The 21,838-nt window shown below is 38.1% G+C and overlaps 1 protein-coding gene across 1 annotated transcript in view; it reads left to right on the top strand.

Moving 5' to 3' along the window:
• The window catches only part of GIPC2 (GIPC PDZ domain containing family member 2), a 70,502-nt gene that overhangs the window by 16,230 nt on the left and 32,434 nt on the right, over positions 1–21,838 (top strand). The window contains exons 2-3 of the mRNA XM_084872189.1: positions 10,764–10,949; positions 20,243–20,423. Of these exons, the coding sequence (XP_084728315.1) occupies positions 10,764–10,949; positions 20,243–20,423 (367 nt within the window). The remainder of the gene's footprint in view (positions 1–10,763; positions 10,950–20,242; positions 20,424–21,838) is intronic.

The raw sequence follows: 21,838 nt of genomic DNA, 5'->3' as shown, positions 1-21,838 counted from the left end.
GAACGTTTGACCACAGGTCTCTTTACTAGTAATGATAATCATATCATGTTTCACAAACCGCCCTACTGCGTTGCTCTCGTTGTTTCCGTGGAGATGTGAAATGGCTCCGTGTCCGTCTCTCCTTGCCCTTTCTGTTTTCTTCCTTCCTAAGTGTCCAGCAAGAGGAGGCTTTTGAGAAAAGATGTGGTTTAGGAAGCCGGAAACTTTGAGGCTGCACCTGACCAGGGCAATAGCAGGGATTTATGATGTCTTTAAAGTTGTCAGGTAACCTTGTAGCATTATTAGACCGGGACAGAGCTCAGATAACTCCTCTGACTGGAAGAATATTGTGGAAGAGGATGCTATTTATAGCGACACCCATTGGATTTATCTTACTTGTTGGGTTAGTGTCTGTGCAATGTCCACAGAGGCAAGACTGAATCCTATACCCTATTCCTTTAACCTTTTCTGTGCTTCAAGAATTGATTGGAGAATTTGATTTTCTTTGATGTATAGTTGCTTTGATTAGACTTCATTAACAAAATAAAATAATTATTTTGCTTACTCTGGGAGGTCATTTGGTAGATTAAAAAATGTGAATTTTATTCCCCAACCCCCTGTTTTTGGATATATTCTTTTTGTCACATTATTTTGCTTATTAAAAATGCTGGGGGAATAAAAGTAGTGATACCAGAGAAGGAAGAGTACAAAGGATGATTCACCTTTTATTTAAGGCTGGCCACTGCTGACCCACGGCTAATTTAGAAGTGAATCATTTATAGAAAGTTCTACACAGTTCGAGGCAGGGCTTTGTACTATATCCTTGTGAAGGTCTAAATAGAGCATACAGTATCAGGTTTCTAAATCTCTGTCTTGGAGCCAATTTTATATCTTTCTTAAACTGTGGCACTTATTTCTAGATGACTGTGACTGTTGATAAGGTTAAGGCAAAGACACTGTAGGATGAAAAAAAATGTATTTTTAATAACAAATCTTAGAAATTTACAATATTATGTGTATTACACTGAAATTTTAAATGTCTGTGTTTATAATACAAATAAGTTATTGTAGCTAGTAAGCTTTATTTTTATACTTTAATCCTCACCTGATGATATGCGTATTGATTTTAGAGAGAGGGGAAGAGAGAGAGGAACATCTTTTTGAGAGAGAACATTGTTGGTTGCCTTTTTTATGTGCCCTGACTGGGTATGAAACCCGCAAACTTTTGGTATATGGATGAAGCTCCAACCAACTGAACCACACCAGCCAGGCCTTAACTTCTCAGTATTAAAATGATTTAACTGGAATAAATAACTTAACAATTATTTAAAACAGATCAAATCAAGTAATGTTATTAATATTTTTATACTTATTGCCGAAATCGGTTTGGCTCAGTGGTAGAGCATCGGTCTGCGGACTGAAAGGTCCCAGGTTCAATTCTGGTCAAGGGCATGTACCTTGGTTGTGAGTGCATCCCTGGTGGGGGGTGTGCAAGAGGCAGCTGGTCGATGTTTCTCTCTCATTGACGTTTCTAGCTTTCTATCTCTCTCCCTTCCTCTCTGTAAAAAATCAATAAAATATATATTAAAAATATTTTTATACTTATTAACCACCCAACACATTTGACTTTTAAAGTCCAATTATGCATAGATACTTTTTGTAAGCTGTCGTCACCATTTTCAGGAAGTGGGTGGTTTACTAAATAAACACTGTATTTAGCTCCATCTAGATAAAAAACCAAAACCGTGTAGTCTCTGCCTTCTAGAGGTGTTAAATTCAAAGCTGAATCTATCTTTACATCACTGGTACAGTCTTATTGATTAGAAAAGGCCAAAAGTCCAAATTCCAGGTTTGACTCTGTTATTGACTCGCCATGTGACCCTAGACAAATTACCTGACGGATCTGAGCTGGTTTTCTCCTGTGCACACAGGGCATAGTAATGCCTGATTCTAACCTGACTCACAGGATGAGTTGAGCTGATGCTTTGGGAAGTGATCAATAATTTAGGTGTCCGAATGCAGATGTTGGGTGGCAGAGAGGCAGAATTGCCAGGAAAAGAGCCTGGAGTTGAACCGTCAGGGCTGCGGTTACATTTGTTCCAACTACTAGTTCACCACTAGCCAGCTTACCCTTCTAAGCCTTTGTTTTCTAATTAAAAAAAAAAAAAAAAAAAAAAAAAAGGTATACTAATGCCACTCACAGAATTGCTGTAAAAATTGAATGAGATAATATGTGAAAGTACCTGGTACACATAAATAATCAATTAGTGTTTCTTTGACCTTACTTTTGATTAAAAAAAAATTCTTCTAGAACTTTATCTCCCCAGTTCCTTCACTCCCACAGGACTTTACTGGAAGTGGGAGCCAGTATGTACACTAAGTACGGCTAAGAGGGATGAGCGGTGCCCCAGCCTGTGACTGTAACTGAAGGATTGTTCGAGTTCTAGAAGTTCCTTGATACTTCTAGAACTCAAACATTTACCAGATATTTTTTTTGGGACTCATGTTGGATAAGACACACAGAGTTTTAGGGAAGAGTTTTGAGTAACACAAGTCTGCCGCTGTAGCTTGGCTAAAAGCTACTTCCTCTGTTCAGGAATTCAGTGTAAAGGGGTAATCTCGCCCCCCCCCCCCCCCCCCCGCCTCAACAATGATTTTGTTCTTAGTTCCAGGTAGTTTGTAATTCCTGTTGTTTTAAGGGTAATTAACCTGACAGAGGTAAGGTAAATTTTTTTTCTCTTCTCTTTTTGAGAAAAAGTCTTTAAGACTTAGATAATAAAAACAGCCCAGATAAAAATATTGGTCATTAGCAAAGGAACTATAACTCAAGTGGTTTTCTTGGGTATAAAGGTGTGGTATTAACTTCTGATGAAAGTATGGCTTTGTTAATTACCAGGTTTATTATTATTATTATGCACTTCCTTTTCTTTGTTTTCTATAATGACATTGGCTGATATTTCCATAATGCTTATTTTAGGAAATGTAAAAAGTTAGCAAGGTTCTTGGGGGTAGATTGAGATGTAGGAAAGTAGTATTAAAATATTTAGTAACACTGCTGCTTTAGATAACCACGAGAGGTAACTGTTCCAGTTGCTTATACTTAAAATCATATCCACAAATAATGTAATATAAACAATGCCCACTACACAAACCCATAATTTCTTCCAGAGATTTTTGGAACATGTGGAATCTTGGGCCAACCCAGTTCCTGTTTAAGGAAAGCATTAAACAAAAGAAAGCTGAAAATGGACTTCCTGCAGTTGCAGAAATGAATTTTGATGTGTTTTTGAGACATTTGTAATCTGTTTGTGGTATGTTAATGGGCTCTACACTGTAACTCAGACTTTTATCATCCTAGCCATATTGAGTTTCAAGGATGAATAATCATAACTCTGTGAGAAGAACTATAAAGTAGCAATTGGCATATAGAGGCATGAAGATTACTGTCTATAAATTGTCCTTCAACAACGAAAGAAAGTTGAAGGATAATGTAATTTATGGGGGAGGGGGGGAATTAAATTTATTCTGGTTGTGACATGAAAAAGCAGCAAAATCTGTTATCTTTAGGAAAAGCAATGCAATTTAAGAAGCTGTTAAGCATAGGCATATTATTCAAGAAACACCTGTATTCTAGGAATAATAACAATAACCTTCATATAGAGCTTTTTAGTTTAAAAAGCACTTTTGTATACTCCCAGCCATTGTGGGTCAGTGGTTGAGAATTGACCTATGAACAAGGAGGTCACGGTTTGATATCTGGTCAGGGCACATACCCGGGTTGCAGGCTCAATCCCCAGTAGGGGGCATGCAGAAGGCAGCCGATCAATGATTTTCTCTCATCATTGATGTTTCTATCTCTCTCTCCTTTTCCCTTCCTCTCTGAAATCAACAAAATATATATATTTAAAAATATAGATCCAGGTCTCTTACCTCTAAATTCATTGTGCTTTTTTCTTTCCTTTTATAATCCTTTCTTTCTTGCTTTTTTTTTTTTTTTTTTTTTTTTTTAACAATCATTACAATGATGACATAGCTCCTTTTTAGAGATCTACTTATTTTGCTGATATTGAAAATATTGGCACTTTTTTTTTGTTCCTGAAATTTTTGATAGAGGGAATAGAATATGAAATTAAGATAGCTGCATAATATCTTAATGCATTAAAGGAAACACAACTCACCATGCACCTCAGTTTTCTTTTTAAAGTAGGTAGAAAGAACTTGCAAACTGTGAAGAATTATGAGGATCCAAAGGATAATGATTCTATTAGTCATGAATCTTTTAGTTGAAAGCAACAGAAAATCCAGAATGGGCTGGTGAAATTATTGCCTCATGTAACTAAACATTCTGGGATAGGACTGTATAACATATAGGATGTTTTCAGCTGCAAGTAGCACAAAACTATTTATTCAAAGTGGCTTAAACAAAATCATCATTTTATGCAAGGCAGAGTGGTCTCCAGAGTTGGAAAATAGATCAACTCCCAGTGTCAGCAACCTAGGCCTACTCCATTTCTGCTTTGCCTTCCTTGGCATTGGTGTCTTGCTCAGTTGGTAAGTAAGATAGTGCTGGAAGTCCATAGACCATATACAGATGAGGCAACATCCGGGAGAAGAAGAAGATGTCCTTTACTGTTTGTTTCCTGGTAAAAAAATAAATATTTTCCATAAGCTTCCTGGATGTCTTCCTCCCATATTGTTTTGGCCAAGATTGGGCCACATGCCTACTCCTAAATAACCACTTAGCCTAGTTTTTGTCTTATGCCTGAGACAGAGGACATGAATCATTTCCCTCTACAAGACATAGGAGGTATCTGCAGATCATGCTAAGAGGGGAAAAGGGTAGACAACTCTCAGTGTCCACCCTTTAAGTAAGACACTGGATCCAGAGGCTCTGCCTTCTTTCATGTGCTGGTTTTGTCCCCAGGCTCACTCTTTTAATATTGCAACGATGGCTGCAGTAGTTTAGGACTCCATGTGAGGGGGGAGATGGAGGAAGGGGGGAAAGGGGAAGAGGAGAGAGGAAGTGAGAGACCTTTCTGATAGTATCCATGGAAAAGAGTATTCTTTCCCCAGAATCTTCAACAGATTTTTTCTTGGATATGGTTGGCCTAAATTAAAGTCGGAATTAATCATTATTGGATTTAAACCTAATCATGATTCATTTCCCGTGGAACTTAGGATGGGGTCACTGTCACCGAAGCTACCACGTGGCTTAACATGGGAAGGAGAGGTTTCCAAAGCAAAATCAGGGGGAAGGGGAATGGATACTATAGATATTGATATCCTGCATGAAAGCAGTGTAAGGCCCTCCATCATGTGGCCCCAACGGGTAACAACTTCTCCTCCCATTAATCCATTTCTCCTGTAGATAAGCACACAATAAGACAAATAAGATAATAAGATAACGCTTTAGATACTAAAATTATAGAAAGGAGCATGTACGTCTCATAAAAGGTATATGAAGTCTAATAGGTATATAGAAGACAAAGAAGTAACGTTAGCCTATGGTGATAATAACAGAAAATGTAGTATTTTAGCTAGGCTTTATTGGATGGAGAAATTTTTTTTTTACATACACAGACTGGTTTAGAAGTTGTGTTTAAACTATGACATTTTAGGCTAAGGGAATGACATGTGTAGACATATGGAGATGGAAAAAATACAAAGTTCAAAATTGATAAAGACATGAAATTCTAAAGCTGACCTGCCCAATATAATAGCTGCTAGTCAGATATGAATAATGAGTACTTTAAATGTGGCCAATTCAAACTGAGGGTAAGGTGTAAGGGTAAATAACCACCATATCTTAAAAACCTAATAAAAAGGGGAAATTATCTTGCCCTAGCTGGTTTGGCTCAGTGGATAGAGCATTAGTCTGCAGACTGAAGGGGTTCGATTTTGGTCAAGGGCGTATGCCTGGTTGTGGACTTGATCCCCAGTAGGGGACGTGCAGAAGGCAGCTTACCAGTGATTCTCTCTCATCATTGATGTTTCTCTCTCTCTCTCTCTCTCTCTCTCTCTCTCTCTCTCTCTCTCCCTTTCTCTCTGAAATCAATAAAAAATATTTTAAAAGTATCTCAATTTTAATATTTATTATATGTTGAAATTATGTTTTGGTGTATGGCTTTATATAATTGAGGAAATTAAATGATATTAATTTCATCTATTTACTTTTGTTAATGTGATTGATAGAACATTGACAATTATGCGGCTTTCATTACACTTCTATTGGGCATTGCTGCTCTAGATAATTGAACAGTCATGAGTACTCCATCTCTAGTATGAATATGTGCAATGATGGTGGTGCAAATATAGATACCCCAGAAGATGTTAAGCATTCCAGTTTTAATGAAAAACCTCAGAAAGGTTTATCTAATAAATAGATATTTTTCCTTATATGACACCTTGCCTTGAGAGTACTACATATTATCTAGTATACTTATACTCCGGAAGCAAATATTCTTAAACGAACATTGATAATGTTCACTATTTTTTCTTGTTATTTTTTAAAAAAATCTTTTACTGTTAAGCATTTATAGCTGTGTTAATTGTATAAAATAATAATTTTCTCATCTACAAAATGAGGACAATACAACCTAGTACACAGGTATGCTGTATTCAGTGAGATAAGTGGATATGTACTGTGAATGCATTGGGATATAACCTGAGAGGCACTGTTAGACATTCCAGCAGAGAGGAAGATGACCAGGTTCTCATCTCTCTCAGAGTGAGAATGATAAATATGTGTTACAGCAACTGGACTTCAAGGCAAGGTGACTCAGACACCGCCATGAGGTACGAGATTTAAACGATGTGAGAAAAATGGAAAACAAGGTTGATTCCACCGGACAGTCACATTTGAACAGTGTCAATGGACAAGGGCATCGGGATGGAGTGGGCAGACAGGGATTTCAGATTTTGGATGGAAGGAAATGTATGAATGAAAGCAGGAAAGTTTCAATATGTATTTGAGTTTCCTTTGGTTTAAATATTCATGGATTTTAATACGTTACAACTGGCTCATGTTGCCTCATGGTACCTCAGTGGAGCATCTGCTTATGGGGATGGTCATACTCCTCTTGCATATGGGGATGGTCATACTCCTCTTGCTATATCCAGAGGGCAGCACAGAACCTGGCAAAGGCAGGTGCCCCAAGTGGTGAATAGATGAATGCAGCATTTATTTTTATTTTTATTTAAAATATATTTTATAGATTTTTTACAGAGAGGAAGTGAGAGGGATAGAGAGTTAGAAACACCAATGAGAGGGAAACATCAATCAGCCCGATGCTCTATCCACTGAGCCAAACTGGTTAAGGCTGAATGCAACATTTACAACGTGATGTTTCACGTACTTATTTTTTTTTTATTCAAAATACGGTACAGAGGATGTGTTTGAATTTCTAGATCTTTATCATATACTTACAGATAGACTTGCTGATAGTTGTGCATTGAGGTTGTGTGAGTGTTAGGTTGTTATTCTCCCGTGAAGAGCTGATCTGAAGCCATGGAGCTTTATTTACCTGCTGTTCCTGAGGGCTGGCCCTTACTCCACCTCCCAGGGACCATTAGGTCCTGCAGGTATTCAACACGGCTCCCCGTGGAGCTCCCTTCCATGGAGGATGTAGCTGGCTCCACTCCTTCCTCCAGAAAATAAATGATGCCTTGCCTGCCAACTGCTGGCTACCTGGAATGGAACATGATTTTGCAGGGGAGAGAACACAATGGAAAAGGGGCATACCTACAGGAAATCTAGCTGCTCTGCAGTGAAGCGTATGGAAAAATGGAAAGAAAGGAAGCAGCTTACAAACTAGAATTTCATTTTGCGTGAGATTTTCTATTTGGGTCTCTCCCTCTTCCCCCAGCTCTGTTATATTATTAGTATGTTTTAATGTTTTATTTCCTGACTACCTGGTAATGTGCTTTTATATTACTGGTGTTTTGGACCCACTATGACTACCAGGAACAGATCCACGGGACAAGAACAAGGAGAAAAACTAGGTTTATTTCCTTATTCACTTCTCATCCTTTTGAGAAAGGAAGTCAGGAAAAGCTGCTTTCTATGCATACTTCTTTCACCCCCCACCCATTATTAATGATTTTTGTTAGTGGACTAATTAAACCATTGATTTTCCATTAAAATAAGAAATATGAACCATTCTTGTCTTGAATGACTTTTTTTTTTTCCCCTCTGTGAAAAATACAATTTTTACAGTAGGGAATATTTGCAAAAACTTACTAACTTTGAAGTCAAATATATGAGAACAGAAAGGGTTAAATTTAAAGGTCAACAGTTAGCACAGCTCATAGATGTGGATGAACAGGGGAAAGGGCGGGGGCAGTAATTTTTCTTGAAGGCTTTTATTTGGTAGCTCTGTCCTCATCACTAGCTTCTTTCACACATCCCTGAGGTTTGGTCAGAGCTGTGCAGACCACGCTGGACTTTTAATTGTATAGCAGGGAGAGTGTTTCTATTCAGATACATTTTGATGTGGCTTAAAAAGCCTTTTAATAAGTAGTAATTATACCATTTCTGAGATTCACGGATATGTTAAGACTCAAGGTTCCAATGGGAATTGGAAATGGTGTGAAACTTAGAAATATAGGGAGAAGGTGGGAGCAAGGCTCAGGGATGAAAGGACTGACAATATTTGTGGCAAGTATTACTTAAAAAAGTTAAGCCCTGCCCTAACAGGTTTGGCTCAGTGGATAGAGCGTCAGCCTGCGGACTGAAGGGTCCCAGGTTCGATTCCGGTCAAGGGCATGTACCTTGGTTGCGGTCACATCCCCAATAGGGAGTGTGCAGGAGGCAGCTGAATCGGTGTTTCTCTCTCATTGGTGTTTCTAACTCTCTATCTCTCTCCCTTCCTCTCTGTAAAAAAAATCAATAAAATATATATTTAAAAAAAGTGAAGCCCTGGCCAGTATGGTTCAATGGGTTGAGCATCATCTCATGTATCAGGAGGTTGCCAGTTCAATTTAGGGTTAGGGCATATGCCCAGGTTGTGGGCTCCATCCCTGGTGGGGGGCGTGCTGGAAGCAGCTGATCGATTCATGTTGTGCTCACATTGATGTTTCTTTCCCTCTGTCCGTGTCCCTCTCTAAAAATTAAAAACATTTTTCATTTAGCCATTTTGGTACAAAACTGTTCTGTTAAAATGTCCTTCTTCGGTTTGGTACATTGAAGGTACTCAATGAATGATTGTTAAACCTTATTTCTAAACCAAGGCCAATCCTCTTTTTCCTCTTCGATAGTTTCATATGTGGGCCCACAAATTACATAAAGGATGGTTGACAAACTTCAAAATAGCACTGCAGATTTCAGTAAAAATAATCCTATTTTTGAAGGAAAATGAGGTCAAATAAAAAACTTGATCAACATGCCGAGACCGGTTTGGCTCAATGGATAGAGCGTCGGCTTGGGGACTGAAGGGCCCCAGGTTCTATTCTGGTCAAGGGAATGTACCTTGGTTGCAGGTATATCCCCAGTAAGGGGTGTGCAAGAGGCAGCTGATCGATGACTCTCTCTCATCGACGTTTCTAGCTTTCTATCTCTCTCCCTTCCTCTCTGTACAAAATCAATAAAATATATTAAAAAAAACAAAAACAAAAACAAAAAACTTGATCAACATAAGTAGTGCCTTTAAAATCTCCACACAACTTTCCAGTGTTCTAGTTTTTTATTCTGTCTTTACCATCATGTGAATTTGGCAAGCTGCATTACACACTATAGAATTCAGTTTCCTCTTCTTTAAAATCAAGGAATTGGATTAATCTTTAAGGTCCATTTTAGACATGCTTTAGACATTTTTATTTTAGCCCCTCATTCACTAATTAAATTACTTTTATCAAGCACTGTAATGTAAAATAAAATTTTCCTCATTAAAAAAAATTTTTTTTACCAGTTTTTAAAAACAGTCTTGCATGTATTTTTTTTTTATTTTTTAATATATTTTATTGATTTTTTTACAGAGAGGAAAGGAGAGGGATAGAGAGTTAGAAACATCGATGAGAGAGAATCATCGATCAGCTGCCTCTTGCACACCCCCTACTGGGGATATGCCCGCAACCAAGGTACATGCCCTTGACTGGAATCAAACCTGGGACCTTTCAGTCGGCAGGCCGATGCTCTATTCACTGAGCCAAACCGGTTTCGGCTTTGCATGTATTTTCATTGTGGCATAGAGAGCATGACCTGACCTTTGGGAACACAGTCTTTGATTTCAGCACTGTAAATGGGAGGTGACAGAAGATTAAACCACTTGGAAATTGGCAAGACCTGAACTGAATCTTGATTGACAAGTACTGGCTTAGTGACCTAAGGCAAATTATTTACTCTCACTAAGACTCAATTTCCTCATCTGTAATGTGGAGATGATAATATATTTATAAAGTTATTATGAGTGTTAAATCAGATAATGGATGTAACTTGTCTAGCACAGAGCCTGGTTTATGGGAAACAATCAAAAGTAACTAATATTGTTGATATAACCTTTTTTTAAATTGCCTTTTTAAAATTACCATTTACACTTAGTGTTATTTTGTATTAATTTCAGGTATACAGCAGTGTAGTTAGACAATCCCATACCCTACAAAGTGTTCCCCTGAAATTCTAGCACCTGACCACGCCACTGACAGTATTTCCTATCCTGTACTTTATTGATGTAACTAACCTCTTATGTCATAAATCAAGACTATTTCATTCAAATATTTATTAAGTAAATGAATGACCAGAATGTTTTCCTGATGGAAACTGACCTAACTTGTTTTTTTATTTCTTGCAGATCTTATATTGCACTTTAAACACACCTAAAGTTGACATGGAAAAACTCTTAGGATCACAAATAGGTCTTGAAGATTTCATATTTGCCCACGTGAAAGGAATAAAAAAAGAAGTGAATGTGTATAAATCTGAGGATTCGCTTGGTCTCACCATTACAGATAATGGTATTGGCTGTGCTTTTATAAAGGTAAGTCTTAGACATTCCCTGTGAGACCTGAGGGTAACACTTAAGAAAACCTACCAGGTTAAAGACAGTTGGAAATGAACTTCAGGATAAGAGCCAGCTAAGAAGGGATGGATAGATTGATAAAATGTTTTAAAGACATCATTTTTTTGTTTACCCTTTCTTTGAGTTTCTTCTGTTCAGTTTAAACTTCCTCTAAGTTCTAGAATTTAGAACTTACCGAAAACCTGGCCCTGGTGCCTACTAATCCATATGAACACTCTTAGGTCTGTAGTTCACTAATATCTGATGATTTCCATTCTGATTTCCTGAGTTAGTGTGTTTCCAGGTGCACATACTTTTGGCCATCTTATTTACTTCTTTAAAAATGCTCTTCAAAATTTTCTAAATGAAAAGAGAGTATTATGGAGCTGCAAAGGCAAGAGAAGGAAGTTTGAAATGGTATGAAAAAACTCTAAGAACTGAGGAGTGACAAAAAGAGAAGTAGATTCATCCCTTAAAAATAACAGTTCTATTATTGTAATAAATATTATAGTTGTAAGAGCACTGACTTATCATGAACTTGGCACTTTGCATACATTTTCTCATTTAATCTTTATAATAGTTCTATTTGGTTGGTACTATGTTTTTCATTTTATTTACTTTTTTTTGTTGAGGTATAACAAATTTTTAATGTACAGCCTAATGAATATTTATATACGTAGTGTGTAACCACCACCCAAATGAAGGAAAAGTTAGTTTCTACCACCCAGAAGGCTCCCTTCCCAAACAGTATCTTTAGCTCTTCCCCACAAAGGTAGCCACTCTTCTGACCTCTATCACCACAGTTTTGTTTGTTCTTGAACATTATATAGGTAGAATCATATATTATGTACTCTACTGTTTCTGGCTTCTTTTGTTCAACATAATGCCTGAGATTTATTGATGGGCACTATTATCAACCTCTATTTTTATGGATGTAGAAAACAGGACCAGGAGATCTAAGTAGCTTGCTCTAAGTTTTTCAGCTGGACAAATTCAGGATTTGACTCCAAGAGATCTGACTCCAGAGCTGGCCGCCCTACTACCGAGCTTAGAATGCATGATAAACTTCATGCAACAGGGCATGCTTCCATGCCTGTACTTTGGCCGAATCCTGGATTTGCTGATGCACTGTCATCATTAAAAAAACAGTCTTAGGGAAGTTATCTTCTTAATTGTAAATAGTACCTTATTTAACTTCCCGTTTGATAGAATGGCTATTTTTAGCTCTGCAAAAGATATGACTGTGCTGAAGGTTAAGTGGGTGACCAAATGGAAAGTCTGTGAGTTGGAAAGTCATGTGGGATTATCTGGGGGGGGGGGGGGGGGGAGCTCAGGACATGGGGCACACGCAGCAATGCCTTTCTAATGTCAGCAGGGAAGGGCTTGGAAGTTTTGCAAACATGCGTGGATTTTTTTATATCTTAGCCTCTGATGCTCAGAGCTTTGTGTTTCTATTTTTTATTTGATGCCTTGTCAAACACGTGCCTGCCTCAGAGCTCTAGTCACTGGCCCCGAAGAGACAGAGAACATGGTGGCAAAGACAAGTGGCACATACACCAAACTGCTGACATATAGTTCAACTCAGAAGAGAAAAGAGATTTATACTGTGTACACGGTTGCCGGGATTTTCTAAAAATGGAAGGGGGATAATTTCAAACTTACTGAAAGGATATAGTAATAACATAAAGGACTCCTCTAAAGCCCTTTACTCAGATCTCCAGTTTCTACCATAGGCTACACTTGCTTTCTTCTTCTCTCTCTCACACATGTATTGTGTGTACAGGCACACTCATAGACATACATGTAATTTTCCCTGAACGATTTGAAAAAATAGATTGCATATGTCTTCTCTTTATCCCTTAATACTTCAGAATGCAGTTACTTAGCACAGTGATGTTCTCTTACATATAATTATATTACAACTATGAAATTCAGGAAACCTGTCAGCGACAAATGCTTTTAAACGAATCTAATGTGTCCATACTGCAATTTTACCAGTTGTCCTAATAAATTCATCTATAGCTTCCTCCCCAATATAGGTCCAAAATAGGATCATGGGTTTCATTTAGTTGTCATATCTTTTTTAGTCATCTTTATTTTAGAAAAGTTCCTCAGCCTTTTATAGAATATCCCTCAATTTGGGCTTTTCTGATTTTTTCTCATGAAAATTAGGTAAGTGATGTTGTGTCCTTCTGAGTGTACTACATCAGAAGGTGTGTCATGTTGGTTTGTCTCATTTATGATGTTAATTTTTGTCACTTGTCTAAGTTAGTGTTTGCCAGTCTTATTCACTGCAGAGTTATATTTTCTTTTGCAGCAAGTTGTAGGGAGATACTATGAGATTATGAAAATATCCTATTCTCTTACTTGTACCCCACAGGTTTTGCATCTATTGGTAGGTTTTGCTGGAATCTGTCTTTATTATAACGGTTGTAAAATGCCAGTTTTTCTAATTTTGTCATTTCTTACATATTTCTTTAAAACATTCTATTGAAAAAAGCACCCCACTTATTGTTTTGCTTATCTATTATCAGCACGGACAGCTGGTTTCTTATTTTATTCAGTGCGTTATAGTCCATTACTATTGTTTTCTTTGATGCTCACATCCTCTGAGAGTGGCCTGTAGGAATCCCCCTCCGCTGCTCCTGTATCCTTTTGACATAGCTCCTGTCAGTTTGGTGAGCCATTCTTTCCTTTTGGCACAGGATGTTCTAGTTTCACCTGATATGTTCTTTTCCCCAGGCCTGGAATCAACCATTTCTGTAAGGAGCTCTTATTTTTTTAGTGAGGACTAGTATTTCAAAATCAAGATTGGATACTTGTACTCATTCATTGCTGCTGGAGTGTCACTGTTTCTGGGTCCTTTCAGGGGCAGGGTTAAAAAACATGCATTTTAGAATTTATAAATTTACTAGAGGCCCAATGCATGAAATTCGTGCAAGAGTAGGCCTTCACAGCCACGGCTGCCTCTATCCCTCCCTTGCAGCCCAGGCAGCTGCCTGGATACTTCCCTCACATTTGTCCCGGAAGGACGCAAGGACATCTGCTCTAATTAGGATATTATGCCTTTATTATTACAGATTATAATGCTTACAATTATATTCCTGCCCCACAGAGTTCTTTTGGGTTTCCCCATACTTTTCAGAATAATTGAAATATTTTCTCAGTTGCTTAGTCCTACACTATACACAGAATACTTTTAGAATTGCTATATTCATACTATGAAGAATAGACCTATTAAGAAGAGTTTAGGATTTGTATGCATCTTTTGTCTTTAAACTAAATGGATGTATATAACCAAAGGATTCTATTCACACATTTCTGGGAATTGATTTTCTCCTGCTCCCATTGCCCCCATTAATTGTTATTTATTTGAAATTCTGTTGAATCCAATTGCTTTTCTCAGTTGAGGCTGAGTTATTCCTCTCATTCTCGACTTATTTCCCCCCCCCCCCCGAATATGTGAAATATTAACATTCAAAAGTCAAAACTATGTTAAAACATATTCAGAGATGTGTTACTTTCCCCCACCCCTCCTCCCTTCTATCCCATTGCTCAGTTCCCCCACCCGGTAGAAGTAATCAATTTCATTAATTTCTGGTTCACCATTTTCGAGTTTATTTTTGCCAAGATAAGCAGGAAAAAAAAAAGGGGGACTTTGCAAGAGCATGGTTTCTGTGCAAGGATGATATGTAATCTTCTCTGTATAGTTCCAGTTTTAGTGTATGTGCTGCTGAAGCGAGTATTTGATATGCTTTTAGCAGTGGCTGGAAGTTGGGTAGTTGAAGTCAGAGTAGGAGAGTGTGGTAGGGCCTCAGACAAGGGGAAGATCAGGAGGGAGGATTCCATGCCTAGGAAGGCAGTGCGTAGGAACATGACTTACAGTCAGATAGGCCTGCTTCTAGTTTATTTTTAACCACTCATTAACTTGCTGTGTGACTTTGGACAAGTCATTAAACCTCTCTATGCCTTCTCTCAAATGGGAATATTAGCATCTACTTTATAGGATTATTTAAGTATAAAATGATGACACATATGAGATGTTTTGCATACTTATAATTGATTAGAGGCCTGATGCACGAAAATTGTGTAAGAGTAGGCCTTCCTTCCTCTGGCTGCCAGCACCAGACTTCCCTTGCAGACCCGGCTTCATAGGGAAGGTTGTCCCAAAGGATATCCAGTCTAATTAGCATATTATGCTTTTATTATTATAGATAGCTAGTACCTGAATAGTAGTAATAATAAAAAATTATCACATAATTAAGGGGTGAGATCGATGCAGATAAATGTATTGAATAGTGCTCTTCAGGTGAAAAGACAACAGATTTAAACATTTATGATTTTAGTACTGAAGTCTCAATATTTCCCAGGAAAAATTCTCTATACTTATAATAGAGTAATGTGCAAATTGGTCAGGATGCTGTCATGTAAGGACCAATCAGCAGGAGGACAGGTCAATGGCAGAGAGCTATAGGAGGGTGGGACAGCAAGCTACATGCGGTGGAGGGCTATGAGTGGCGTTGGGTGCGGCGGCCAGCTGAGGCAAGTGGCAGCGAGCTACTTGTGCATGGATTTGTGCACAAGGCCACTAGTGTGTGTGTGTGTGTATAATTCAGAAAATTTAGTATATTTAAAAAACAAAATCTTTATATTCCTATAACATTTTAAGACTGGATTTGGCAAACATTTTCTATAAAGGGCAAGATAGTAAATATTTTAAGGTTCATTATACTTTAGGGTCACACACTCTCTGTTGCAGCTACTCAGCTCAGCCATTGCAGCACAGAAGCAGTTATATACAACGCTTAAATGATGAGCATAGATATATTCTAAATAAGTGCAACTTTATCTATAGGCACTGTAATTTAAATTTAGTATAATTTTCACATGTCACCATTATTCTCCCCCCCCCCACAACCATTTAAAATGTAAGAATCACTCATATCTCATGAGCTATATAAAAACAAGTGGCTATATGAGCCATTGTTAGCTGCTTCCCTAGTTTAAGAGAAGACTCATACTTTAATTCAAAACAGAAATAAGGGCTTATACCAGGTAATTAAGGAATGAGGCTAAATTAACTTAAGAAAACTAAATTTCTTTTGAATTAAGTGATTTATAAACAACCACAAAATGGTCATTATAGAATATCCTCTTGTAGAAATCTTTATGATTTGGGGTACTTTTACTTTAGTAGAATTAAGTTAATCACATTTTATTTAGCATGATCATTATTTTGAGAAATATGGTATTTATATATTTCTAACTTTTTGATCACTTAATTACGCAGAACTAACAGTCAGCAAGGTTGGAAATGTGCAAGTTCAAGGGACCAGAGGATTCTAGGATGGAAGTTAGAACATGTGAGAAGAGGCATGTAAAGCCAGAAGAGAAGTGGTGATCTGAGGAAATAGCTAATATTTGAGATCCGGAAGCTCTGATATGGATGAAGAGCAGCTTTAGGAGAAGTAAGCAAAAGTGAAGTGGAAAATGGGGCTGTCAAAAAAGAGATTTCAGAGTTCAAAGGTGATAGGTCATTTTCTCCCCCAGCTTTATTGAGATAAAATTGACATGTGTAACATTATGTAAGTTTAATCTGTACAGCATATTGATTTGATACATTTATGTATTGCAAAATGATTACCAAAGTGATAGATCATTTTGGACAGCTATAACCCAAAACTCTGCTCTTGGGGTCATCTCATCTGACTTTTTTTTTTTTTTTAAAGTAGATATTTGATCTTGGGTTAGTTAGATCTGTCTGATTCTTAGTGGTTTGTCAAAAGAGCATGGCGTTTTATAATTATACCACCTCCATTTGAAACCCAGTTCTGTTGTTTATTAGCTGTGTTATTTTGGGTAAGCCATGTTTCATTGTGCTTTGATTTCCTCATCCACTGATGGGATATTAAATATTCCCCTCCTAGATTTGTTGTGAGGACTAAATGAAATAATTATTTCCAAATGTGAATAAGGTTTGAGAACAGTGTTGGAAGTGTCAGCAGCTCAGATCTCAAAGTTGCTGACCGTGGCTGTGGGGCATGCAGCTCAAACAGCTTTGAATCTGGTGCTTCAGACTTTGGGGAGGGTGGGAAGCTGCCTTAGAGTTCTGCGGATGCCTGTGATGAGAAGACAGAGTTCTGTAAATATCTGGGGTGTAATAATGGAAGATACTATCATAATGTCTGAAATGGTTGGGAACCTCTAAGTTTAATAATGTTGTAAATTCCTATATTAAAAAATTTTTTTTTCATGTCTTCTTTGCTTTTTTCAGCAACAACCTCCATAGTCAGGTGAAGGAAAGTTCTGAGTGTTATAGTGAATGATATTAAGTGATGCAGTAAATATAAGTATAGAATTAATGCCTCTATTTACCCTTTCCTAGTCTTTTGTGCCTGAGTAGCACTTTTAGCAATATTATTAATCTCTATCAAATTATGGTTATGATTATCGAAGTATATTAGATTTCAGAAGTTTGTCTCAATTGTCACTTCCTTCTTTATCTACTTAGGAAGCTAAGGCTCAGGTACATGTAATTGATGGCTCCCACTTTGCTTTTGTTTTTGGTTCACCTTATGGTACTCTTCCTCCAACTTCCTTATGTTGACTTTCCTGTCTCTTCAGCTCAGATCCGTATCTGCTGCCCATGATGATTACATATGCTTTGACTTTTCTCTTGCTCACCAGGATTCTCACCTGCTGACTTCTGTAACTGCTGCTCTTCCCTCTGTATGGGCACTCTTCTGGTGGCTTCCGTGCCTACTCACAGGGCCAGCTGACCCTGGATTTCTGTTACTATGCCCATTAATTTACCAGTAAGATTCATGCAGGTCTTTAAAGACTTTTATTTAGTTAGTTTTATATAACTGCTTATTTTTAACAAAATTATAACCATGTCTTAAATGAAAAATTATATGTGAAACTGAAATCTGTATGGTACAGGTGATTGAGAAAAATAGGTTCAGAAGGTATCAAGAAATAACTTAGAATAAAAATTAAGAAGAAAGTCAAGAGTTACAGATTTTCACATTCTCTAGTGCTTTTAGAATGGTTAGGTGACAGAATATTAGGGATTTCTTTGGTTGAGAGTATTTCAGTTGTCCCCCATTTCTCCCCTTTTCCCCCCCTCCACCCATTTCCCACCTCATCCAAGGCCTTTTACTCACCATTGTCTGTGTTTATGGGCTACGGAGAGTTTTTGTTTGTCTGTTTCTTTGGATTCTAGGGTTCTGTTTAATCTGGTTTATGTTTCTGAGAGTGGTGTGTTGTAGTTACCCTTCGTTGTTTCCATAGCTTCTAAGGGTAATGTGCACTTATCATAAGACAATGCTAGTTAGATTATGATATTTCTGGTTTCTTTGCTTTATAATGAACTATTGTGATAATATTGATAAGCTCTGTTTGAATCAGCATTATTGTGTCATTGGCCTAAAGCATAGTAACTATTACAATGAACATAGCAGTGCTTTTAAAATTTCAGGGTAAAAAAGAAACTTGTGAGTTTTGGAATATTAGTAATAAAATTAAAAAATTAAAAATGCCCAACCTGCCCTAGCTGTTTTGGCTCAGTGGATAGAGCATCAGCCTGCAGAGTGAAGGGTCCTGGGTTCAATTCTGATCAAGGGCACATGCCCAAGGTTGCAAGCTTGCTCCCCAGTGCAGGAGGCAGCCAATCAATGATTCTCTCTCATCATTGATGTTTCTATCTCTCTCCTTTTTCCTTCTTCTCTGAAATCAATAAAAATATATTAAAAAAATAAAAATGCCCAACCTTCCCAGGTTAGTCTTTTACAACTTTTTTTTTCTTCTTTTGGCAATATTATGGAGATGCTGGGATACATTAGATAAATTTCTCTCTTAACTATTGGACACAGCGATCCATTAGCCCACTGATTCAGATGTTATTCTTCCACCTGGTGAGAATGAAGAATACTCATACTGTTATCACATAACTAGGGTCCTGGTGCATGAAATTTGTGCACCAGGGAGGTGGGATCCCTCAGCCTGGCCTGTGCCCTCTTGCAGTCCAGGAGCCCTTGGGGGATGTCTGACTGATGGCTTAGGCCCGCTCCCCCTGTGAGTATCTGCCCCCTGATGGTCAGTGTGTGTCATAGCAACCAGTCATTCTATCGTTCAGCTGATTTGCATATTAGCTTTTTATGCCTGAGGGATCAGGCCAAAACCAGCTCTCTGACATTCCCCCAGGGGTCCCAGATTATGAGAGGTTGCAGGCCAGTTCGAGGGACCCCACCAGTGCACAATCAGGGCCTGCAAGGGACACAGGAAGTTGGCCACCTGGAGAGGGACTGCGGGAAGGCTCCAGGGCATGTCCAGCATGTCTTGCTCAGTCCCGATCAGCCAGACCTCAGCAGCAAGCTAATCTACCAGTTGGAGGGTCTGCCCCCTGGTGATCAGTGCACATCATAGTGAGTGGTTCAGCAGCCTTAGCATATCATTAGCATATTATGCTTTTATTGGTTAAACAGATGAACAGATGACCAGACACTTAGCATATTAGGCTTTTATTATATAGGATAGCAGCAGCCCTTGCTATTCCTATCCTATTATTCCAAGGAAGGATTTGTGACACCTGAGGCTAATTATGGCCTTCATTTTGCTCCATTCCTTATCTCCATGGAGGAACTTGTCCACCCTTTACAGTGTTGTCATTTGTGCTGTTTTCTGGAGTTCCTATTCCTAAAATTCCTTCAGAAATTCTTAGTGCTCTCTTAGGGAGTCTTAACTCTTGTTTTGAGGCTGAAGTATTGTATCCAGGTAAGATAGATTTAAGAATAATCAATTTGAAATTTCTCTTTGACTCATAAGTTCTCCTCACCTGAAATATATAAGTGGAAAATGATGCTATAAAAATCATTCTTATTGGCTCTCCAAATGGTAAACACACCTGTCTTTTATTAAGTGTCAATTTTCTTAGCTAAGGTTGTATGAAGTCTTGAGTCACGGCATTTGTAGCGAAGGTTTAAAAAATATAGCCAGTAGAAAAAGCTCAAGCTCTATTCCTATGTAATGGGCTTCATGTTGAAATGATTTAATAATCATTTATGGAGGGACTCTTCTCTGCAGGCATTGTGCTAGCTACAGGGCATGCAAATGGTGAATAAGACCATCTCCATCCTTTGCAGGGCTGTCATTTGTGCAGTTTTCTGGAGTTCCTGTTCCTATTATATATTGTATGTTGTGCCTCAAGAACATGAAAAGTAATCTTACAAAATTTTAATTTACATTAAGCAATATCCTTATCTTTTTTCCAGAGAATTAAAGAGGGCAGCATAATTGACTCAGTTAAAACAATCTGTGTGGGAGATCACATTGAATCCATAAATGGAGAGAATATTGTTGGGTGGCGTCATTTTGATGTTGCTAAGAAGTTAAAGGAATTAAAAAAAGAGGAACTCTTTACCATGAAGTTAATAGAACCTAAGAAGGCATTTGGTAAGTTGGTTTTATGTGTGTGTGAATATTCCTTACCTCTGACATCTTTCTTTTTTAAAATCACTTTATTACCACCTATTTATATCCTACTTATACTTCTCTCTTTGTGCTGAATTGTTTTTTCTTTTTTACATTTTCTATTTATAAGTGTTTTCAATTACAGTTCATATTTAATATTATTTTGTATTAGTTTCAGATGTACAGTATAATGGGTAGATACTTGTCCCCCCACCCTGAAATTTCCAGTTTCCCTAGACTTCACTCTCTAAGGGAAATGAGTACTTGTGGTGTGGTGCCACATGCTTCTGGAGTATCATTTAAGAACATAGGAAATAATAGATAGTACTGCTTACAAGGAAATCAAACATTGAAGGGCAAAAAAAACAACAACACACACACACACACAAAAAAAAAACGGCTTAGAAGGACATTTTCTAAAAAAGGCGTTTGGAATTACCGAGTCTTTGAGGTTTTTTTTTTTTTTTTTTTTTTAATATATTTTATTGATTTTGTATAGAGAGGAAGGGAGAGAGATAGAGAGTTAGAAACATCGATGAAAGAGAGTCATCGACCAGCTGCCTCTTGCACACCCCCTACTGGGGATATGCCCGCAACCAAGGTACATGCCCTTGACCGGAATCGAACCCGGGACCCTTCAGTCCCCAAGCCGATGCTCTATCCATTGAGCCAAACCGGTCTCGGCGAGTCTTTGAGTTTGATGTGATTGTTTCAAGCCAAGAACAGCACGTTGTGTGGTGTTCATCCTCCTAAGCGGTTCGATTTTTATAAAGCTCTCTAAACTGTACTAACTGTCATTCCTGGACCACAACAGAAAAACTTCAGTTACACACAGAAGTGGCATTTCAAATAGCTGTCTGGTCTATTTTAAAGACTTCCTTCAATACTTTCCCTCCTTTGGCATTCTGAATTGGCAGGGTGGGATGGTATGAAATTACTTTGGGGTGACATCTGTACTTGCTTGGTTTTAGCCATGGCAGCTGTGTTCCAGCGCTTGTGCAAACCCCCAGGGCCACCTCATCCCCAGGAAGAGGTGCCAGCTTCCCTCAGTACCCAGCACTATTTTAATAAGCCCAATGACGGCCGAGTGTTCATCAGGGTGGAAATATCTTCAGAATTATTCTGGGCCTGCCCTTCCTCATCCATGACCCCACCCACTTGATGCTCTTCCCTTTGCTCAGAGAACAGAAATATTCCTTGTGGCTTCACTAATGGCTCTTTCCTCAGGGTAGTTAATGACCCTGATGGGAGGATGCAGTGAGTCTGGGGAATTACACTTCTTCCTTGAGCAAGAAAGTGGCAGGTTCTACCCATCTGGAATTGGAAAATGTTTTCTGCTTCCGTGTGGTTCTGTGTCATTTAATAGAAATACAGTATAGGTCACATTACAGATAGAG

Source organism: Pipistrellus hanaki (genome assembly GCF_964339955.1).
Source record: "Pipistrellus hanaki genome assembly, chromosome: 2".
NCBI classification, from domain to species: domain Eukaryota; kingdom Metazoa; phylum Chordata; class Mammalia; order Chiroptera; family Vespertilionidae; genus Pipistrellus; species Pipistrellus hanaki.
The sequence above is the reverse complement of the archived record's forward strand: the minus strand, read 5'-3'. Positions and strand labels throughout refer to the sequence as shown.